Source organism: Prionailurus bengalensis, chromosome B2 (genome assembly GCF_016509475.1).
Source record: "Prionailurus bengalensis isolate Pbe53 chromosome B2, Fcat_Pben_1.1_paternal_pri, whole genome shotgun sequence".
NCBI lineage: Eukaryota > Metazoa > Chordata > Mammalia > Carnivora > Felidae > Prionailurus > Prionailurus bengalensis.
Genome location: NC_057349.1, coordinates 49,998,397 through 50,013,468, shown reverse-complemented (window position 1 = coordinate 50,013,468; position 15,072 = coordinate 49,998,397). Strand labels below are relative to the sequence as shown.

Genomic DNA, 15,072 nt, shown 5'->3' with positions numbered 1-15,072 from the left:
GCCGTCTCTATTGGTGAGACTTCCCAGCCTCGCCCACCGGAGCGCCAGCTAGCGGCCAGCTGGTCCCGCCTCGCTGCAGACAGCTGGCAGAGCGCTTTGTGAGGCTCCGTGTGCTCCTAGCGGACTCCAGGTCTGTCTCCCTCCTGCCGCTCCCACCCGCCCATCCCCTTCGCCCTCCACTCCCTGGCCCCGAGTCTCTTCCTCCACCGTACGTCCCAACTCTCTCCCAGCACCCATTCAGTCCTTCTCATCCCCCTCCCACCCGTCCTTTGGCGCCTCCGCCTCCTTCTGGGCAGACGTGGCCCTCTTGGCTGGGGCTGGAGTCATTCTTGGCTCAGCGTGCGTATTTTTATTAACCCGCTCTGCGGAATCCGAACCCACTGGTTTCCGTGGAAGGCTAGCTAGTGGGCTAGCTTTGGGTTTCCGTGGGCTGAGCGGGGACCGGAGTAGCCCAGTCCTAGTAGACTAGGAGTCTAGTCTCGGGTGGTCGAGTCCGTGGCCTGGGCGCATTCCCGAGGCCCGAGGCTCACCTCCCAGCTGTGGCGGGGGACGTGCGGGACCCGGGGGAAGCTACCGCAGGCTGGAAGACCGACGCACATTTTGCAGACAATAGTAATGCTCGGCCGGCCCATCTCTCAATAGCTGTAATAATCACATATGACGATGCATGTGAAAACATGAATTCTTGCAAGGGTTCCAAAGAGTGCATAATTAATTCTCCGCGGCCCTCCGCACCTTGCCTCACCAGACCGAATTTGAGAAATTTAAGATTTTCAAGGTCAAAGTGTATGATGTTCTGAATCGGTGAAGTACCGTACTGCTGGCTAGGATGTCTTTACAACAAATGGCCCCAGCTTCCCAAGATCCAGAATAAGAGATCATAAATAGAAATGGTATGGAAGCCAAGTGGTTGTTTCTTTTAATATTTGAAAATGGTGGTATGTTTTCATTGAGTAAGCGAAAACGCAGTCATAAAGGAAAGAAAAAAAAAGAAAGCAAAAAGCAAAACCGACTTCCTTTGCCAAAATCCTGAATATTCATTTAGCCCGTGAGCACCGGGGTTGAAGACTCGAAATAAGAGAAATAAGACTGCTTGTGTGCGAGGAGCTGCGTATTTGTTTTTTTCAGAAACCTTTTCTGAAAGGCCATCATGGCAGCAAAGCCCAAGCTCCACTATCCCAACGGAAGAGGCCGGATGGAGTCCGTAAGATGGGTTTTAGCTGCCGCTGGAGTCGAGGTACCCTCTATGCTGTTTCTTCACAGATTTGCCATACAACTTTGAGACTTTTGAGGAAAACATAAATGGCGGAGTCCTGTTCTAGCCCTCTCCCCCACCCAACACAGACATGCTTGGTTGAGTCAGAAGATTCCTTGGTTGAGTCAAAAGGGGTTTTTCTTTATAAATGGAGTGTGGTTAATGGAAATCTGTTTTACTTTCCACTTTTACTTAATCATTGGCTTCTGATCTATCACCAAGAAGTATTAATAAGGAGAAGAGGAATGAACCTGAAATTTGCCAGTTACAACTTTTCTTAATTATACAAGCTATAGGTAAATTTCCTCTTCAATGGCTTCTAACTGGCAGCCTTCCTCTGCATATGTGTAGGCTTTGGCCCACAGTGGTTTTGTCTTTTTGTTCTATTCTTTTAGTTTCTTATTTATGGAAATGTTCTAGTGGGTTACAAAGGTTGGGAAACCATTGGCATAAATTTCCCTCACCCATTTTCAATTGTCATTTGCTTTGTGCTAATCTTGTTTCATCCATCTCCTCCATTTGTTTTGTGGGAGTATTGTAGTTTTTCTCTCTAAAAGGTAAGGATTTTAATACAATACCATAATACCACCCAACAAAATTAGCAGTTCTTTACTAATATCTTAACAGTCTGATTACCTCAAACAGGTCTTTTTATAGTAAGTTTATTCCAGTCTGGATCTATATCATGCCCACACATCGCATTTGCTTAGGTTTCTTTCAGGATTTTTTAAATCTGTAACAATTTCCTCTGCATTTTTTAAAAATAAACTTTATACTTGGGAATAATTTTAAATTTATAGCGAAGTTATGAAGACAGTACACAGTGTTCCATAACAGCCATTCAGTCCCTCCTGATGATATCATCTTACATAATCATGTCAAAACTAAGAAATTAACGTTAGTGCATGACTAAACTACAGACTATTTGAATTTAATTAGTTTTGCCAATAATGTCCTTTACTCTTCCAGGATCCCACATTATACTTAGTCACTATGTTTCCTTAGTCTCAACCTGTGACAGTTTCTCAGTCTGTCTTTTATTTCATGACCTTGACAGTTTTGAAAAGTATTGGTCAGGTGTTTTGTAGAATTCTCCATAGTTTAGGTTTGTTTGAAGTTTTCTCATAATTGGACTGGGGTTTGGGGTTTTGGGGAAGAATAGCACAGAGGACAAGTGCCTTTCTCATTGTATCATATTAGGGCTGATATTAACATGAGTATATCACTGGTGCTGTTAACCTTGGTCATTTGGCTAAGACGGTGTCTGCCAGGTTTCTTCATTGTAAAAGGATTTGTTCCCTTTATTTTTTGGAAACGAGTCATTAAGTTCAGCCCACGCTTAAAAGGATGGGAATTAAACTCTACCTCCTGGAGGGGGCGGCATCTGTGTTTAGAATTCTTACATAAGGGAGATTTGGGTTTTTTCTTGTCCATTTATCTATTCAATCATTTATTTTTATCAGTGTGGACTTTAGTATTTATTTTGTGGTTTGGGTTATAATCCAATAATGTTTTCTTGCTCAAATTGTCCCACTTTGGACATTAGCTCTTTCACATTGGCTCCTGCGTCACACCTGTGCACATGACTTCATCCTCCCTTTTCTTTTTTTCCCTTTAGCTCTTCCTTACTTTCTGACACTACAAGATGCTTCAGGCTCATCTTGTATTTTCCTTGCCCTGGCCTTAGAAATTGGTATTCTTCCAAGGAGCCCTGGTCCCTTTTATTAGCAAATGGTATTAGCAACCAACAGCTGAGTGCTAAGTGTCTGCATCTGTTTTTAGTGCCATTTATTTGTGGAAGAAACTACCCTGTAGAATTTCCCCCATTCTGGATTTGACTGACTTACCCTCATTTCAACATATTCTTTTATTCTTTATGTTTCCTGTAAACTAGTTAGACCCAGAGATATGATCAAATCCAGGCTCCTTGTTTTCTTTCTATCTCTAAATCTTTTTTTTTTTTTTTTCCTATCAGACTCCATCACAGGGATACTGGGTGCATATTTTTATTATACGACATCAAGGGATGCATGATGTTTGTCTCCTTTTCAGCAACGCCGGCTTGATCAGTGCGTTCCGGTGACATCAGGCTGGATCCATGCATAAAGTTTCCTCCATCACCTTCTCAACTAGTGGTTTTAGCAGCTATTTTCATCACCATTGTTAAGGATAACAAAATGGTGCTTTTTCTATTTCTGTCTATCATTTTATCTGAATTTATTAACTGTGTTTCTTTTCTGAAGAGTAGTTTTTCACTTAACTATTTAATTACTTTGAACTACAGCTCATATGGGAAGAGTAAGGTAAATGCTTGATATAGTCTCTTAATCGATTTTCAGAATAATTAGGCGTTACCGTAGTAACCTCCAAAGATGATACATGAGGGTTTTGGGGTTTGCGGTTTTGTGTTGTTTGGTTGGTTTTAGTTTTGGTTTCTTTGCATATCATTATAACTCACCATACAGTGTTTTACAGTTTTCTAAGTGAGTTGATATCACTTTTATTTACAAATTCTGACTTCTGACTTCTCTTGAGAAATTTGAAGATCTGATTGATACTGGACCCTCATTTTCAGAGGGCAAGTAATTACTAAGTCTGACTAAGTAAGGAAGGACTGCCACCATAGATGGTCCTTTCTTGTTCATCACAGTCCCCATTATTCCCCCATTGTCTCAGGATATGTTTTCTAATTATGTTAAGAAGATAGTGAAAAAAATTCTTGGTCCGGTGACCTGAACGTGGTTGGCTTATTGATGTCACCTACCTTTTCCCTGCATGCTTCTGAGTTTGCAGTTCTGTCTTATTGAATAGGTTTGCAATGGTTATCTTATTTGTACCTTTAATATAATCTTTTCCCAAATCATCTCTCTTTCCAATCCTCATTCTACCTCATGCCTCCTACTCTCCTATGTATGAGTCAAGATTCTTGGTGACAGCAGTAGAAAACCAACCCTAAGTAAGTTCTACAAAAAAGAAAGTGGGTCACATAACCTACCTCCCCTAGACCAGTCGCAGTGGGCAGGCAGGTGAGGTAGAGGAATTAGCCCAGCAGGTCCCGAACCCACCTTCCAGCCAGTGTGGAGGGAAACTGCAAAGAAATGTATAAAGGAGAAACTGACTCGTGAACTCCCACACAACTTGGTAACCAAATTCCATCTAGAAGAATTATCAGAGGAGGGCTACCTAGCTAAAGTCCAATCTCTTAAATAAAGATTTGTCCTTGGAGAATGGAGCTCACACTTTCAGTTGGGAAGTGAAAGTTAGTCTAGGAAAAGAGAGCCAGGTAAGTGGTAAAGACTGCAGAGTGGGAATGGCAGAGGCGGATCCCTCGAACCTGTTCTCAGATGTTGCATGCTCAGGCAAAACAAAAGGAAACAGGTTTTCTGTAGGTTTGAAAGAGTCTCAGCCATTTTTGTTACAGAATACCCTGCGTCCTGGATTTGCCTGATTTTCACCTTGCAGTTAGATCTGGCAGTATTTTTTACAGTGTTATTGTGCCCTTCTCACTGTCACAGCAGGAAGCACACAATGTCTCAGTGTCCCCCAATGGGGAGCTAAGTTTGACCACTTGGTTAGATAGATGGTGTGATCTCCCAATCTTTCCACCACAAAGATGCTTTTTTCCTTTGTCATAATTAACTTGTGGGCTGATACTTTAAGGTTGTTTGAATATTCTGTTCCCCGAAAGGCAGTGATTTCAGCATCCATTTTGATCCTTTTCAGAATCAGTTGTTATATTGTAGGTTACAAATTGGTGATTTTCTAATTGTATCATTAGCACTAATTCTTCTGTTAAAAAAAAAAAAAAAGCTTTTCCTTCTGCCTTGTTGAATATCATCACTTAAGGACACAGGGATTTTTTTTATTAGAGTGTGTGATGATCCTTAAGTGACATTACCCGTCTGATGCTTGAAATGTCCCTAATTTGGCTAAGGACTCCCCTTCAGGTAGGGTCCTGCCTGCCTTTGCCTTTGCCATATCTCATTGGTCTTTGAGCTCTTCCTTGCTTTCTGATGTATTAGCATCAATCTTTTCTCCCAGGAGTCCAGGTTTCTTTTAGTGATACAGGGAAACCAAGATGTGGGTGCTAAGTGTGCTCCTTCTGCTTCTGAGACAGTTTAACTTGGTATTTTCAGTACTGATCCTGTAATGATATGTGCCTTCATGGGGGATATCTTTTTTTTTTAATTTAGTTTGATGAAGAGTTCTTAGAAACAAAAGAACAGTTACAGAAGTTGCAGGATGGTGAGTATGGAAGTGAAACAACTGTTTGGTAATGCTGATTTTTCTTTTAAGAACCGATATTTATGTGGAAGGTCAAAGATGCTGCTTACACTGAACTCTCAACAGTATCCTAACACCAGGGGGGGAAATAGCTGAAATTGCTCTTCTCTGAGAGCTAAAGGGAGTGAACCATCAGGTGAACAGCCTTTCTCCATCCCTTTCTCCTCTCTCTGCCCCCCTCTTTTCCCGCTTTTTTTCCTCTCCTTCATACCTTCCCTCTTCATCTTCCCCACCTAGCTCCAAATTATCTGAGCCATCAGTGCCTGCTTGAATATGCAAACAGAAGTCCTCATTTAAACTGGGCCGCATATTTGCAGTGAATACTAAACAGAAATGAATTCAGTGAAAGTCCCCCCACCTTTAACTCCTGACCGGCCCCACTCCCTCTATGCCCAGGCTCCATAAGGAATACCTAGTGACTCTGTAAGTAGCCTCCCTCCCAGCCATCAGCAGGGTCTCTAGACCCAACTGAAGGCTGCCTCGAGAGGGACCAACTGTAATGTCACTCTTTCTGTGTGACACTGGCCTCATGTCACTAGGCATGTGTTGAGTAATCATTTTCCCCAGACACTCATGTACCCCCAATCTGTGAGCCCCTTGAGGGCTAGGCTGTATCCTACATTTGCATCTCTCCCCAGGGCTTAGTATATGGAAAGTGTTTGACACAGTTTTTGTTGAAAACAGCAAGTGGTTGGTTTTTGATCCATGACAGCAGACTTGGTAGTATGTGGTCTGTGGCTGTGGAACAGAAAGCCCGGTGAGTACACAGGAGTCTCAGTCGGTGACGTAGGTTTTATGATCAGATTGTTTAAAGCAGTGCAATCGATAGAACAGTCTACAGTGATGGAAATGTTCTGTTCCCAGTCTGGTGTCATAGCCGCTAGCCATACGTGCCTACTGAGCACTTGCAATGTGTCTAGCATGCTTAAGGAATCGAATCCTAAATTTGTCAAAATTTTGATTAATTTAAGTGTAGGTTTAACTAGACACATGCAGCTACTGACTACTGACTGGGTTGGCCAGTGCAGCTCTGGAGAAATATCTTCCCCACATTCTCTCCCGCCCCTTGTCATGACTGTTGGGCACTTTTGCTGGTGTGAACATGAAAAGGGAAGGTTTTGAACAGGGCTTGTTTTCAGGCTTCTTTGGCAGTTCAGTCTGCTACCCTGCATGAAGTTGATGTCATCTGTCATCAGGGAGCTTTCCACTGTTCTCAAGGCTCTGGCCCCACCGTCCCTTTTCATTCAATAGGGCATGTTCAGGGGTTGGGGGACAGGGAAGAGATCAGTTTTAACTCTGGGCTTCCATTCTCAGGTAACCACCTGCTGTTCCAGCAAGTGCCAATGGTTGAAATTGACGGGATGAAGTTGGTGCAGACCCGCAGCATCCTTCACTACATAGCAGAGAAGCACCACCTGTTTGGCAAGGATCTCAAGGAGAGAACCCTGTACTATGGCCCTCTCAAGTGTTCTCGATTGTCACTTACTGAGACCTCAGCCGATTAGCAGTCTCTACAGCACGCCCCGTCTCCTTTATGTCTTGTATCATTAGAGTAAACCGGGAACAAAAACCAGTTGGAAAATCAGCACAGAGAGTCTGGGCAAAACAATAGAGAAGAATTGAGTTCAGATACTAGATCCTCTATTTGGGGTGTGATTGTTTCAGGTTTCAACATGTTTAAATGCTTTGATATTGCTTTTTACGTTTCTTGCAAATTTAATATCACAGAGTATTAAGAACAGGAGGCTGCTATGACATTCAAGGTCAGGAATACTGTACCTTGATTATAATTTGGATTATATTTTTGAACTCAAAGCCTGATCGTTGTACCTTCTAAGATGCGTGATCCAAGGCAAAATGCTGAGTTCCACGGTCCTGCCAAGTATCCTATACAATATATTAATATCATATGCCTGATAATGAAAGCCAATTAATATGGATAATAGACTCAATGAAATATTGGGTGGAGTGTTTAGCACCACGCCTGGTACATACCAAGCATTCCATAAATGATAGCCACTGTTTTTATAAATGTGAAATTCCACCCACACCAAGCGTGGGTTCTGGAGTAAGGATAGACAATTAGGGTCCCTGGAGAGGGGGATGTCATTGCTATTTGCTTTCTGATCTGTGACAGATTTTTTTGAATTACAGCTAAAATTGGCTTTGCATCTTTGCTCTTGAGCCAGGTATAGATAAATGCTCCCGGGTCCTTAAGTTGCCAGAGCCTTAAGAGAAAAGCACTCTGAATTCTTAGTTGTGGAAGCCGATGAGTTCAAAAAAGGGGAAACTGAGATAACTTTTTTTTTGTTGTTATTTTAAGGATTGACATGTATGTGGAGGGGACGCTAGATCTGCTGGAACTGATTATCATGCATCCTTTCCTAAAACCAGATGATCAACAAAAGGAAGTGGTTAACATGGCCCAGAAGGCTATAATTAGATACTTTCCTGTGTTTGAAAAGGTAGGTGGCAGAGCAACTCACGAACACAGCATGACCAGACTACAAGAGAGCTGTCACTGACGCCCCGCTCTGCGCTGGGCAGTGGAAAGGGGAGCCTGCTGGACTAACCTCGGGGATTCCCGAGAGCTGACAGTAGCTGTCAGAGCAAAGCCAGGGTGTCTTGAAGCCCCTCAGGTTCTACTTGGACCATGTTACTCTGGAAAAAACATGGGTTCACCACATGTGCGCATTATTGTTCACCGGGTGCCCACCCTGTGTAAGATGCAGAAAAGCAGAAACTGCCTAATTCCTACCTTCTTTCATCCCATGAACATTTGGGGAAGGGCCATTGTATACCAACATCCTACCTGATAGTTTGGTATGATGAGAAGACCATTGTTTTATTTTTCTCCCCTTTGCTCTCTTTGCTTCCTGTTTTGTTATTTTCCTCATCTTGTTAATATATCTGCTTTCCTGGGCTTCAGACTCCTGTTTTTCTCAACTAAGAGCAATTGTTTTAAATGTTTCTGTTAAAAAAAGAAGAGAGTGTAAACGTACGGAATTGGCAAATCTCTGGCCATCTTTGTAGAATTAGATTTAAGAAGGAGAGGTATTCTCTGGGTTTTTCAGTCACTTGGTTTCATGGTCTCTCACCCACAGGCACTTTGCAAATGTAAAATATGATAATGTAGAAATGTGGTGTGACAAGGGAGGAAGAGGTGCCTTGGTGAGAGGTCACTGCTGGTTCTTAAATTCCTATGGCCCAGACTGAGTCAGCTCCTAATACATACATGAGCTAAAAATTTTTAGCTTTATTTTTTTTAATTTTTATTGTTTTTTACACATAATGGAATGGAATCACAGAGAGACTGAACAACATGCCTAATGTGGGGAGCCGGGATTGGGAACCCTGGCCTCTGACTGCAATTCTGGATTCACTGTGCTCTCCCACTCTGGCTCCAGTAGCTATACTTGATTGGGAGTTGTATGTAGAGCCCCTGTCTGACACCCCCCCCAACCCCCCCCCCCTCCCAAACACACCTTGCATGCATTCATACTCACTTATGGGCATCCAAGAGTTCACTACAAAGGAGATCCCTCCTTTTCTTTCTTCTCTTTTTTCTTTTTTTTTTTTTTTAACTTTTATTTATTACTGAGAGACAGAGAGACACAGAGTGTGAGCAGGGGAGAGGTAGAGAGAGGGGGAGTCAACAGAATCTGAAGTAGGCTCTGAGCTGTCAGCACCGAGCCTGACGCGGGGCTCGAACTCACAAACCTGGAGATCATGACCTGAGCCGAAGTCGGTCGCCCAACCAACTTAGCCACCTAGGCGCCCCAATCCCTCCCTTTTTTACCACTGTTTCCTGCTTCCTCCTCCTCATCATCTATCCCTATGAATCTCTGAAGCAACATGTTGCCCTCACAACAGGAGTCAAGATCAGCCCTTGTGCTTTTAGTTTTCTCTGTCTTGGAAGTTGTGACAGGAAGCCTGCTTTACTAAAAAAATTTTTTTGGGGTGCTTGGGTGGCTTGGTCGGTTAAGTGTCTGACTTCGGCTCAGGTCATGATCTCACAGTCCATGAGTTCGAGCCCCGCGTCGGGCTCTGTGCTGACAGCTCAGAGCCTGGGGCCTGTTTCAGATTCTGTGTCTCCCTCTCTTTCTGCTCCTCCCCTGCTCATGCTCTGTCTCTCTCTGTCTCAAAAATACATAAACGTTAAAAAAAAAAAATTAAAAAAAAAAAAAATTAAAAAAATTTTTTTTTTCAATGTTTATTTTTGAGAGACAGAGACAGGTTGTGAGCAGGGGAGGGGCAAAGAAAGAGAGAGGGAGAAACAGAATCCGGAGCAGGCTCTAGGCTCTGAGCTGTCAACACAGAGCCTGACGTGGGGCTCGAACTCATGAACTGTGAGATCATAACCTGAGCCAAAGTCGGACACTTAAGGGACTAATCTACCCAGGCACCTCGGAAACCTGCTTTTTTTATGGTCATGTCTAGTTGATGACTGCAGGTCCCCATGATTGTAGAAATACGGAGTCAGCAAGTGAGATTAGAGTCCTTGGAGGGGACCTGTTGCTGACTTACATGACATCCCCCAGCCTCCTGCATCTGTCACCTCTAATCATTTCTGTAGGATACATTTATGGAATAGATGTGTCCTTTTAAAGCACTGGATGCTAAATCTAGAGTTCAGATTTTCTTCCCCTTTTCAGTGTTTGATATAAAGCAGGTATTTAATAGTACTTCTGTGTCTACACCTTTTGTGTGTTCTCTCTCTCTGATATAGGGATCCTCCTCTTGATATTACTTATATGCAGAGATACTGCACTGATTCAATAGTTTCATCAGTTTCTCTGTGTAAAGAATTGTTAGCAATGCAAAACATTTATATCCTGCAGGTTTTAAGGGATCATGGGCAAAGGTTTCTCGTTGGTAACCAGCTGAGCCTTGCGGACGTGATTCTACTCCAAACCATTTTGGCTCTAGAAGAGAAAATCCCCAATATCCTGTCTGCATTTCCTCACCTCCAGGTAAATAAAACTGTGTTTTAGAAGATTGGTTCAGATCTCTTAGACCTTCCTTCCTTCAATGTCTGTTAGTTGGTTGGCTAGGGGTGCATGTGTCCTTTTTTAGATTCTAGTTAGTAAGATGAAATGAAAGTAGAAACTTGAAATGGTTTTTCTGGTTCCCAGATCTTACGAGCTGAAAGATAACGTATCTGTGAAAGCAGTTTTACCTAAATTTTATCCCATAACTATGCTCTTGAAAAAATATCGCATACACAGTTTGCTAACAAACTTGCCTTAGGGGTAATCTCAGGGATGAGGCGTTCCTCATCTGTCCGTGCTGTATATATACTGACAGGAGGGCTTCAGGGTCAACACCAAAAACAGTCTCTTTGTCAGGATGTGGCTCCCGATTTTCAGAAATAGGTGCTCTTGAATTGGAAATGTCCCAGCCTGAGTTCTGAAAACAAGTAAGAGGCTCGCTGAATATCACTCTAGAGAGTTCCCACCATACATTCCCCTTCTTGGAAAATCCAAGGAGAGACTTGTGTGTGTCTCCACTTATTCCTCAGTATTATTCTGGTAAGACTGATCATGGAACTTCAAAGCAGAAAAGGGCTTTAAACAACTAATCTCATCCAGAACCTTTGGTGTAGATACGAGGAAATAGAGACCCAAGGTCAAGAAGTCAGCAGCCAAGATGGCCTAGTTAGTGAGCCTCAGTTCTGTCTAGGACCTTAGCCTTTTATCTCCAGGTCCAGTGGGTTTCCTCTATATGGGGGTTTGGCAAACTGCAGCCTCCGGGTCAAATCAGCCCTGCCACCTGTTTGTGTATGGTCCCTGAGCTAAGAATGGTTTTTACATTTTTTTTTTTAAAGTTTTATTTATTTTTAAGAAATCTCTACACCCAACATGGGGCTTGAACTCATGACCCCAAGATCAAGAGTCACACTCTCCTCCAAGTGAACCAGCCAGATACCCCAATTTTTACATATTTAAGTGGTTGAAAAAAAACATCAGAAGAATAATATTTCATGACACATGAAATTATATAAAGTTTGAATTTCACAAAGCCATGGCTCATTCATGCACACATTGTTTACAGCTGCTTTTGTGCTACCACAAGAGTTCAGTAGTTCTGATAGAGACCATATGGCTTGCAAAACCTAAAATATTTACTAACTGGTCCTTTATAGGAAAAGGTTGCCAATCCCTTATATACCCAAATGGGCACATATTTGACTAATTTACCAAAAGTGAAGAGAAATACACTAGATCTCCAAAATCTCCAATGCTTCTTAAAAAATGATAATAATTTTTCCAAGCCTAGCAAATACACTTTGATATACTTACGAGGACAACAACCCTAGTTAAATACATACACCTGGAAAAGAAGAATAGAAGTCTTCAACAAGCCAGTAGCCATTATATTGTTTAGCTGCCTGTTCATTTCCTCTTGTAGACACAGGGGCGAACATTCTTTAACCTGACTTTCATACCAGTAGGTCCCTGAAATAACTCAGGGACCTGTTGGCATTTTCCATCCATGACACTAACGACTTATTTTTAAACCCCAGGTACATCTGTATAAATGTAATTTTTTGAAACGTGGGTCAAGGTGTTTTTTTTCCATATTGAAGGATAGTTAACACACAATGCCATGTTAGTTTCAACACCGTGACCCAGCAGCTCCACACATCATGCTATGCTCATGACAAGTGTAGCTACCATTTGTCCCCATACAACGCTATTACAGTGTCATAGACTATATTGTCTGTGTTGTACCTTTCATTGCCATGATTTATTAATTCCATAACTAGAAGCCTTTATCTCCCACTCCATCCGTTTTGTCTATCCCACCCCCACCCCACCACCTTCCTTCTGGCAACTGTCAGTTTGTTCTCTATTTATGTGTCTGTTTCTGTTGCTTGTTTCGTTTTTTAGATCCCACATATAAGAAAAATCCTATGATACTTGTCTTTTTCTGACTTATTTCACTGGGCATAATACCTTCTAGATCCATCCATGCTGTCACAAATGGCAGAATTTCATTCTTTTGTATGGCCAAGTAGTGTTCCATTGTATATATATAAATACATATCTTATATATCCACATCTTCCTTATCCATTCATCTATGGGTGGACACTTAGGTTGTTTCCATAATCTGGCTATTATAAATAATAGCACAATAAGCACAGGGGTGCATATATCTTTTCAAATTAGTGTTTTCATTTTCTTTGCATAAATACTCAGTAGTAGAATTACTGGATTGTATGGTATTTTTATTTTTAATTTTTTGAGGAACCTCCTTACTGTTTTCCGTAGCAGCTGCACCTAAATACAGTTTTAATCTCTGATGAGATTGGGCATCAATATTAAAACACTTTTTTTTATGTTTATTTTATTTTTTGAGAGAGAGAGAGGGACCAAGCATGAGCAGGGGAGGGACAGAGAGAAAGGGAGACACAGAATCTGAAGCAGGCTCCAGACCTGAGCTAAAGTCAGACACTTAACTGACTGAGTCACCCAGGGACCCCTTGGTATTAAAGGACTTTAGAATCTAACACCAGATCTAAGTTGAAATGAGGATCGTTCCTGCATTGATTAAAGGGCATAAAAGTCAGATGTCACAAAAGTTTTATTATATGTGACAAATATGAATCTCAGGTAAATCTTTAAATGATAAATCCTATAGAACAAGTTTCCAAATGTTAGTATAGTATTTGAAATTAGATGATATAAAGAGTTAAAATAAGGAATAAAAAGAGAAAATTGTCATTTACATAGCTTTAATTGACATAATTATTAGCTTTTGTTAATAGTGAAATATGTATGTATGTTTCTGTATTTCTGTGTGCATGCTTAAGGTTATGCTTTGTATATTATTAACTTTTAATAAATAGTAACTTTTTGAATAAATGACCTCTTTGAAAAATTTTATTAGAATAATTATATATGATAGATATATACTTTTTCATATGGTTCAAAATTTTTATTAGATCGAATAGACTTTTCTTCTCAATTACTGAGAATTGGTAAGATTTGACTGTATGAATGGAAAATATGATTTCCGTAAATATCTGGTATCTGGGGTCTGAACCCCAGGCCGTAAAAAATGCTACTGTCCGTCTCCCGTTCATAGCCATAAAGAGGATCCATTTGCTAATAGGAGTAAAACAAGTCCAAGGAAGCTGAATTTCAGTTGTGCCATATGATGACTTTTTTAAATACTTTTATTCAAATGACTCATTCATTTTCTCTGAGTAGAATAGTATATTTAAGGTACTGATTTTTCCTTCCGTTTTTCTCTTTAAGCAAGCATTATAATCCTAATCTAAGTATCTTTTTTATTTTTCTATGTCTGAAAAGAATTCACATTTTGGTCTGAGCTCTGAGTTTGCGTGAATAAAGCCTGGATAGATCCCAGCCATTGTGGGCAGAGATTGTAAATAGTCACACCAACACTTCTGCTTGGGTTCCTGTAACAAATATGTATTGCAAAAACTTTCATGGGCCATTTTGCACAACTGTATTTTCACAGTAACTTATTACCTTTGCTTTTAACCTTGAATTGTTGTGTTTTCCTTTTTCAGGAGTTCACAGTGAAAATCAGTAATATCCCTACAATTAAGAAATTCCTTGAACCTGGCAGCAAGAAGAAGCCTCCTCCAGATGACATCTACGTGAGAACCGTCTACAACATCTTTATGCCCTAAGACATCACACCCATCTGTGAGTGCGAGCTAGTCCCTAGAGATTGCTGTCTCCACAATAGCATCTTCACTGATGCTGGGCCACTGCGATCCCAGCTCTGTCATGGTGCTATGTATGATTGTTCTTCAGTTGGGTCTTTCATGTCAAGATCTCTTTTAGAATCATTGATTTTTTTTTTTTTTGTCCAGTGAATAATTGTTAAGTGACCTTTTTCTGAAAACCTTTTTGAAGAGGCTGACATTTAAGTTAGATCTGATGTGGTTACTCATTTCCTGAATACCAAGGATGGGCAGGACCTCATGTTCTCCTCTGAGCTTCTTTTCTCCTTTCCTTATCCCATTCTAAATGCCCTCCAATCTTTTCCTAATGTTTAGTGTTTGATAACAACAGAATATCTAGTGAATAATTCCTCTCTGCTATAATAAGTCTGTGGTAGTAATGAAGGCAGTCAGTATTAGCCAAAATAAAGAATTTATAAATCATTGCCCTGTTGCCAGAATTTTTTTTTTAATTAATTTGTTTGGAATTTATTACACACTCTCATGGTTCAAAAATCAAAAGAGCGTAAGAGGGTATAGACTTGGAAGTGTTCTTTTCAGCCCTGCCCCCAAGCTACCCAGTTCTGTTCCCCATAGGTAAACACACTTATCATTTGTATATCCCTCCAGTTGTATTTGATGCATGTATATGAAAATATAAATATATATTATTTATCTTCTTACTACCCAAATGGTTATTTGTAGACTGGTAACTTTTTGCATTTCAAAACTAAAAGTACTGTTTATTAATACTCCTTTATTTTTTTTTTTATTTTTAAGTAAACTTTTTTTTTAAGTTTATTCATTTATTTTGAGAGAGAGAGAGAGAGA

General features: G+C 40.9%; 1 protein-coding gene across 1 annotated transcript; it reads left to right on the top strand.

Annotated features, from left to right (window-relative positions):
* On the top strand, positions 1-14,686 carry GSTA4 (glutathione S-transferase alpha 4). Its single transcript, XM_043591652.1, has 7 exons — positions 1-130; positions 1,129-1,237; positions 5,449-5,500; positions 6,854-6,986; positions 7,863-8,004; positions 10,381-10,512; positions 14,083-14,686. The coding sequence occupies exons 2-7, from the start codon at positions 1,151-1,153 to the stop codon at positions 14,203-14,205; spliced, it is 669 nt and encodes a 222-aa protein (XP_043447587.1). The 5' UTR covers positions 1-130; positions 1,129-1,150; the 3' UTR covers positions 14,206-14,686.
* The last annotated feature ends 386 nt before the right edge of the window (positions 14,687-15,072 follow it).